A 9,297-nucleotide genomic window follows, 5' to 3' on the forward strand; every position below is an offset into this window, starting at 1 on the left:
GCAAAAATTTGAATAAGATCTATAGATTAAATATTCATCTTTCATTAATGATAATTTCCTGATTTTGAATATTGCATTGTTTTAGATAACACACAGAGCTATTTGGGGTAAAATGGTGTCATGTCTTTAACTTAAACTTTGTATTCCTAAAGACTATATATATATATATGTATATATGTGTGTATACACACACAAGTACATGTACATTACATATATTTTATACATGTGTTTATATATACAAGTATAATTTTATGTGCAAGAATCTAATATCTATATGCATATATATAAAATATATCTATTATGCAAATGTATTCATTATATGCATATCTGTATTATATAACTATCATATACATATACAACCAATACCAAATATTAATATTATAGCAAAAATGTAATTAATTACCTACAAGTACCAGTTTTCAAACAAAATATATGCAAGATGAATATAAAGAGAGGTTATTACAGAGAAACATTTAAAATGCTGTTAGAGAATATGAAGTATGATTTGAATAATTATAGGGTTTTATTATGATCATGAGTGGGCTGACTTAACACACACACACACACACACACACACACACACACACATGTAATCTAATAAAAATCCAGCAGGCGTTCTAAAAAACTCATTTTAAACTTACAAATGTAGGATCCAATGATGGAATAGTTTTTGAGGTCAGGTTTTTATATCTGTTTAACCCCAAGAGAGCTCCTCCCAGCTGTCTTATTCCAAGGCTCTATCCTGCAAACTGGCTGGCCTGTATTTAGCCTGTACATTGAATTTCATTCCCATTGCCTTTCACCACAAACACCACTGTTTTTGAGAGCACACTTAGGTTTCACTTTCTCCAAGTGCTGTTTTAAATGAAGTCCTTTCCTTTGGGAAGCTGTTAGGAACTATCTATTTAAAGGCCTACTTCTCACCGTAAATATCATCTCAGAACTAGTGTTTTGGAGTTGGGAATGGGGAGAAGCTATCATTCTAGGAGCTAAGCACTCAGTGGTAGGAAAGGGGTGGTGGCCAAAGGTTGTCTCAGCTTCTCTCCTGGAGTGGAAACACGAGCTCAGAGCAGGCAGCAAGATGATCAGGATTTCAGTCTTCTTAGCCTGCCATGCCCAAGCCAACACCTCTCTTCTGTGAATGGGGTCTTGGGGGCAGAAAGGAGCCCCCACCTCTCAACCACACTTACCTTTGCAGCAGGTAGTTGGGGACCAATGGGAAAAGCTGCCATATTGCTTCTCCAGTAAGAAAGCACTCTGGAAGCTGATGGGAGACAGAGTCCCATGAGGCTGCAGTGCTCAGAAATGGAGTCTCTGCCTTATTGAACTGAAGGGAGAGAGGGAGGGACTTGTCTAGGGTCAACTTCCCCAGCCTCTCACCTTTCTTACCAAATCTTAATAGATGTTTTTAAACAAATGATTTTTCATGTGCGGTTTAGCTTCACGGCAGTTTTCTGGGGCTTTAAATGTTTGTTTCCTTATTTTTACTGGTTTTCAGCAGTTTCACAGGGTAGTGGGTTGGTGGACTCCTCACTCTGTCATTCTGGAAGTCAATCTATACAGGTGGTTTCACATAACATGTTGTACCTACTAGAAGTTCAAGTCTGCAGCTTTACCAGCCCTATGAAAAATGACCCTGAAGAACAGGAATGAGGAGAAATTCAAGGAATACATTTGGATCCCACTTTGGCTAGAAACATGGATATGTTTCATGAACAGTTACTAATGTTAGGTCAGAGTTATTGAAAAATCCACACAATGCAGCAAGTCAAAGTTTAAGTAGAAAGTTTAAGCTTTATTAGAGGAAGAAAGCAGATGGGAGCCAGCGAAAAGACAGAAAATGGTTCCGGCTCTCTGTCTGAGAGCAGCATTTTTTAAAGGAAAAAAACACCTTAGGATGGAAGGGTGTTGGGAGGGAAGGGTGTCTGCTGAGTGGTGTCCTGTGCCCTGATTGGGTGTGAGCTTATCAACTCTTGAGCTAATTGATCGCTTGGGTTCTAACTCACTACTCTTCTTTGAAATGCAGATATACTATCTATGTGGAGGGAGCAGGCCTTTTATGCATGCTTATGGTCGCTTATCTTAAGGACATATCTGATCTTGCCTTATCTGCCTTTTGGGGGTTGAGGCACCACCATGACTGGGATTTCTAAAACAGACTTCAACCCATATTTTAAGGCATGTCTGGTTTCTATGAGATAAGCTGCGGGGCCCCGGGTCAGAAATTCCTTCTATATGTTAGATTCTTTTCTGGGATCTGATGACTATTGGCTTGGTTATCCGGTCAGGACTTAGAATGAATAGCATTGAAAGATTGGTGACAAAGAGACCTGAGAAAGAACTCTGTGGCTAACTTAAATGGACATAGTTTTTTAAAATCCAGTTGTCCCATTTGAATGTACACCAGAGGGCAGCCACTGCAGGGGAAGTGTTAGTAATCAGGCAGACAATTGACAAGTTCTGTGTTTGTTAGCCTCTTTTTCTAGGTACCCTGATGCTTGCTCAGTGGATCCCTTTTAAATGACCAGAATTGGAAGTCATGTGTTGGTAAACAAACTGGGCTTATTCACAAACTTGCTGTGGCAATCAGTACTGCAAAAGTCCAGTAATGCTGAGGCCCTGATATGGCACACTTTCAAGTGAGGACTAGACAGCCAACAAGTGGCAGGTGGATTATATTGGGACCTTTCTACCACTGAGGAAATAGAAATTTGTCCTTATTGTAAGGAATATGTTTTCCAGATACACATTTTCTTCCAAACCATAAAATTTCAGCTATAGCATCATTCATGGATTTATGGAATGCCTTATTCACAATCATGGCATCTGCACAACATTGAGTCTGATAAAGGAATTTCTTTTACAGCAAAATAAATGCAGAAAAGAGCTCATGAATATGGAATTCAATGGTCTTATTACTTACGGGACCACCCAGAAAGAATTGGCATAATAGAATTATGGAATGGAATGCAGAAGACTCTTTGAACAAAACAAGATCTTCATTCCCGGGGTTTTGGAATAAACATGTAAAACAGAAATAGCTCCTCTCATTATTACTCCTCAAAACCCACTCACAAAATATTTGCTTCTGATCCTCAGAATTTTGAGCTCCACTTGTTTCCTTAGAAGTGATACTTCCAACAGTTTAGACAACAATATCTCCATTAGTTGGAAATTAAGGCTATCAGCCATTTAAGGTTTTGTATGGGGTATGTACACATCTACCAATCATCAAGATTAATATATGTAAATATGATTCTAATAGAAACTAGGAATTTAGGAGAATCTGCCTATTTGATGAATGTGTAAACACTAAGCTTGGGTATAATGACAGAAAGGCACTAAGATGTTTGAGTTGAGAACATGAACAACTTGGATATTGTGATGGCTGGATTTGTTGCAAGATAATATAAGCTGTTTCTTTTTATTCTTACGTCCTACTAGTTTTGGAATATCCAGGAAATCCATACAAGTAGTACTTTACATTCCGGTTGGTCTTATAAGGACATACAGAGGTATGAAGGTATCAAGCATCCTGGGTAGAATATCGTTACTTAAAACATAGAGTAAGGACAAATGCAATAGATAATTATGTATACCCATAGGGAGGAATAGAGGCTAAAGATTAATATAGATACAGCCAAAGAGCTTGCTATTAGTCTTTTAACACCACCTGCATGTAAGTATTTGCTTAAATGTTGTTCCATTCCCAATTTAAAGTGCATGATCAAATAAGATTGCAAATTATGCAATTTCTAATTTTTTTTTTTGTTAGATTAATGGTGGTATTCTGGTATTTTATTCTCGGCACAATCTACTCTTTCAATCTTTGTGGGAAATAATTATTCTTTTTCATTGTGCAATATCTATTAATACATGAATAATCCTGGAAAACAGATTGATCTCTGTATCCTGTGCAGACAAAAGGCAAGCTATGCTACCTTGATGACATTTAATTTGTATCTTATTTTCTTATTCACCATTTGAAGTAAAAATGAAAATATTTAAATAATAAACTCTATATACCATAAAACATTGGCAATCCTGAAAAATCTATGACAAAGCTACTTGAGATAATAAAAAATTCAGCAAAGTAGTGGGATACAAGATTAATACACAAAACTCAAAAGATTTTGACACACTAGTAATGACCTAATCAAGGAGGAAATTAAGAAAAGAATTCCATTCACAATAACAACTAAAAGAATCAAGAATCTAGAAATAAACCTAACCAAGGATGTAAAGAACCTGTACACAGAGGACTACAAAACACTGGTAAAAGAAATCAAAGAAGATCTACATAGATGGAAAGACATTGCATGTTCATGGATAGGACAGCTAAATGTCATTAAGATGTCAGTTCTACCCAAATTGATCTACAGATTCAACACAATACCAATCAAAATTTCAACAACCTAATTTGCAGACTTGGAAAAGCTAATTATCAAATTTAATTGGAAGGGAAAGTGTTCTCGAGTGCCAAAAATATACTAAAAAAAGAAGAATGAAGTGAGACTTATGCTTCCTGATTTTAAAGCTTATTAAAAGCCACAGTGGTGAAAAGAGCATGGTATTGGCAGAAAGATAGACATACTGATGAATGGAATCAAACAGAGAGTTCAGAAATAGACCCCCCAGATCTAGGGTCAATTGATTTTTGACAAGGCCCCCGAATCCACTGAAATGGGACGGAGTAGTCTGTTCAATAAATGGTGCTGGGAGAACTGGATATCCATATCCAAAGGAATGAAAGAGGACCCCTACCTCACACTTCCTACAAAAATTAACTCGAAGTGGATTAAAGACCTAAATATAAGAGGCAGTACTACAAAACTTCTAGAAGAAAATATAGGGAAACATCTTGAAGACCTAGCAATAGGAGGTAGCTTCTTAGACTTACACCCAAAGAACAAGCAACAAAAGAAAAAATAGATAAATGGGAACTCCTCAAGACTGAACACTTTTGTGCTTCAAAGGTCTTTGTCAAAAAGGTGAAGAGGCAGCCAACTCAATGGGAAAGAATATTTGGTAACCATATATCTGATAAGGGTTTGATATCCAGTTACATAAGGAAACCCTACAACTGAAAAATAAAAGGACAAAAAACTCAATTATAAAATGAGCACAAGATATGAATAGACATTTTTTTCCAAAGAGGAAATACAAAGGGCTAAAAAAGGACTTGAAAAGATGTTCACCTTCATTAGCTATTAGGGAAATGCAAATCAAAACTGCAATGAGATATCATCCCACACCTATGAGAATGGCCACTTTTAAACATACAGAAATACAAATGTTAGAGAATATGTGGAGAAATACGAGCACTTATTCACTGCTAGTGGGAATGTAAAATGGTGCAGCCACTGTGGAAGAAGTTTGGTGGTTTCTCTGAAAACTAAATATTGAGTAGCCCTATGACCTGGCAATTCTGCTACTCAGGATATATACAGATCTAAAAGCTGGAACTTGAACAGATGTTTGCACACCAATGTTCATAGCTGCATTATTCACAATTGTCGAAAGATAGAAGCAATCCAAGTGTCCATCAACAAATGAGTGGATGAAATGTGGTATGTACATATTATGGAATTTTATGCAGCAGTAAGAAGGAATGAGGTCCTGAAGCATGTGACAACATAGATGGACCTTGAGGACATAATGCTGAGTGAAATAATTCAGACGCAAAAGGATGGCTATTGTATGATTTCACTAATATGAACTAACAAGAATATGTAAACTCAGGGTCTTAAAATAGAATATAATGTATTTAGAGATAGACTCTAGAGAATGGGGATTGGTTACCTAATTTGAACAGAACTATTAGCAAGGTTGAACTTAAATGTTTGAGAATGGATATAGGTAATGGTAACTCATTAATGGGAATATAAATAATATTGCCATATTTTAGCTGAATTTGTTGAAAGTGGTTGTTAATGTCACGTATGTCACTGATTAACACTACAAATAAAATTAAGTCCTAGCGTAAACTATTACAAAGTATGTTACTGTTTGCTAGAACTGCCATTATGCAGAATACCAGAAATAGATTGGCTTTTGTAAAGGGGATTTATTAGGTTACAAAGTTACAGTTCTAAGGCCATAGAAATGTTCAGACTAAGGCATCAACAAGATGATACCTTCATTGAAGAATGGCTGTTGGCATCCAAAACACCTCTGCCAGCTGGGAAGCCATGTGGCTGGCATCTGCTGGTCTTTTGCTTCTTGGTTCCAGTAGAAAATGGCTTTCTCCAAAATGTCTCTGGGAATCTGTGTCTCTTAGCTTCTTCAGCTCCTGTACATTTAAGCATCTGGGGGTCCCTCTTAGCTTCTCCAGGGCAAACTCTGGGCTTCATCTTTGAGCTTAGCATCCCCAAATGTCCTTCTGTCTGCATCTGCCAGCATCTCCAATAGTCTCCAAGCTTCAGCAAGCATCAGTATTGGCTCTGGAGCTCTCTTAAATAGTCCAGTGAACTAATCAAGATCCACTCTGAATGGACAGGGTCCACACCTCCATGGAAATAATTCAGTCAGAGGTTCCACCCTAATCAACAGACTAATTAGTCTGCCCCCACAAGATTGTATTAAAGAATGTGGCTTTTCTGGGGGACACAAGGTATATCACTTGTATCCAAATTGGCACAAGGTATATCACTTGTATAAAACTTAATGACAGAGTGGTATATGGATAAAAATTGCCTGTCACAAGATACGGACTATGGTTAACAGTAATACCTTACTAGTCTTTCATCAACAGTAATGGGTGTACCACTTTAATACTAGGGGTCAATAATAGGGATGGATAAGAGATAGGGGGTGTTTTGGGTTTTCTTTTTGTGTGTCTATCTGTTATTTTTCTCTTTGGAGCCATGAAAATGGTCTAAAATGATGGTTGCACAACTAAGTGAAGATACCATGAGACATTGACTGTATACTTTGGATGGAATATATGGTAGGCGAATATATCTCAATAAAATCTGCAAAAGTAATCCAACAATGGTAAAGAATAGACAGACAAGGTTGATAGCAGCATTATTTTATTCTATCATTTTGCTTATATTGTGCCCATATTAGGAGAAATAAAAACAGCATGTGTCCTTGTTTTATTTTAAAATTTTATTTTTAAGGCATTAAACTGAATTTCAATTCACTTAATTTATAATTCTGTGGGAAAGACAATACATTTTATTTATGATTTAAAATTTTAAAGAATATTTTTAGTGTACCAAAAGACTGTTATTTGTTATTATACACTCTAATCAATAAAAAATGATATAGGTATATGAAGGGGACAATTGATCCCTATTTATTCACTAAAATATATTTGTTGAGTGTCTATTATATATTAATCACTGTAATACATACTGAACCTGTAAGGAATGATCCCTGCTCAAAGGGAGGTTACATTTCAGGAGATTACATTCAATACAAATAGTTCATGAAAATTTAAAGCATAAATTTTAGTCCTGGCCTCATACTCAACTAAGGAAATATTAGATTTTGAGTTTTTTACTCCTATTGAGTCAGCACAAACCAAACATGAAATAATGACTGCTATTATTGCCCATACACTTTACCACTTTCATTTCTTCATCTTTTTCCTTTCTATTTTTCCCTATTTGGACAGTAAGCTAGGTTAAGAAAAAAGTAGTAATTTAGTTGCCTTTTGACAAAACTTGAGTGAAAGGTTTGAGAGAAGAGGTTTAATATCATAGAAATACTTTTGTTTCCAAAGGGGATTAGGAGAAAGTGCAAGGGAAATTAATTAAGATATGTTCTAAAAGATAGATATATGACTTTGCTGAATGAGTTTCAAGGTTCTCATTGAACATAGGTAAATGTATAGGAAGATTGACTGGATATTTTCTCCAAAAAAGGAGAATCGTTAGTGTTTGGATTTGAGAGGAATGTTTCATGGTATTGCCCTGATTGATAAATTTATTCTGTAATTCTTGCAATTATATTAAGCCTATTCCTGAATCTGGAAACTGGCAAAACTTGCAGATATATAAAAAAAAAAAAAATGCCTTGAATTTTCAACCTTATCACAAGGTCATTGTGTTATCAAATTAAAGTGCTCACAGGTCTCTGGGCATTAAATGTTTCCCTTGAAATCTATGTAGTAGCTTTGAAATCTCTTCATAGCGTTTTTTATCTCTTTATTTCTCAGGGTGTAAATGGATGGATTTAAAAGAGGTGTGAGAACAGAGTAAAATACAGCAAGAAATTTATCCACCCAAGTAATGCTGAGTGGCCACACATAGATAAAGATGCAGGGCCCAAAGAAGAGTACCACCACCATGATATGGGCAGTGCATGTAGAGACTGCCTTTGATGCACCAGATTTAGAGCTTTGGTGAACAGTTAAGAGAATATATGAGTAGGATATCAGCAACAGTATAAAGCAGGTCATGGCCAGGACCCCACTGTCAGCATTCATTAATATTCCCAAAGTATAGGAATCCATGCATGCAAGCTTGATTACCAGTGGTATATCACAGAAGAAGCTGTCTATTTCCCTGGGGCCACAAAAAGGCAGCTGCATAATCACAACCATTTGACTCATGGCATGCACAAAGCCAATGGTCCAGGAAGCCACCACCAACCCAATGCACTTTTGCAGGTTCATAATTGTGAAATAGTGCAATGGCTTGCAGATGGCCACATAGCGGTCATAGGCCATTACCACTAGTAGCACCATCTCACTCCCTCCAATAAAGTGGACAAAGAGGATCTGGCACAAGCAGCCTCCAAAGGAAATGGTCTTGATCTCCCTGAGAAAGTCTGTAATCATCTTAGGTGTGGTAACCGAGGAAAGAAATATATCAATGAAAGACAGGTTGGCCAACAAGAAGTACATGGGGGAATGGAGATGGAGGTCAGTGATGATTAAGATCATTATAACAATATTTCCAAGTATGATGGTCAGGTAAAGAATCAAAAATATCATTAAGAGCAAAGCCTGCATATTCCATGAGTGGCAGAGTCCCAGAAGCAAAAATTCTGACACAACAGATTGATTTCCTTTATTCATTTTATTCAGGGTTTTCTCTAATATAACCTAGAGAGAAAGGTAGATAGGCATTAATGGGTTGGGAAAGGATATTTATGTTTTGAATTTTGTGTTTACATAAGAATTTTAGTAGTTTTACTAGAAAATGAAAAGAACAATTGTGCAGACAAATGTCAGCCAAATATGCACAATTTTATATTCAGAAAGATGTTTAAATGCCTAAGGTTTTCTTCCCAAGAAGCAAACCCAGAGATGGGATTCTTATGCAAATGGTTTATCAGGGGAAT

General features: G+C 36.4%; 1 protein-coding gene across 1 annotated transcript; it reads right to left on the reverse strand.

Moving 5' to 3' along the window:
- Positions 1–8,092: 8,092 nt before the first annotated feature.
- Positions 8,093–9,034, reverse strand: LOC119533430 (olfactory receptor 4K14-like). Its single transcript, XM_037835471.1, has one exon. It carries the CDS (start codon positions 9,029–9,031, stop codon positions 8,093–8,095), a length of 939 nt encoding a protein of 312 aa, XP_037691399.1. The 5' UTR covers positions 9,032–9,034.
- Between the last annotated feature and the right edge of the window lie 263 nt (positions 9,035–9,297).

Source organism: Choloepus didactylus, chromosome 4 (assembly GCF_015220235.1).
Source record: "Choloepus didactylus isolate mChoDid1 chromosome 4, mChoDid1.pri, whole genome shotgun sequence".
In the NCBI taxonomy this organism is placed as follows: Eukaryota; Metazoa; Chordata; class Mammalia; order Pilosa; family Megalonychidae; genus Choloepus; species Choloepus didactylus.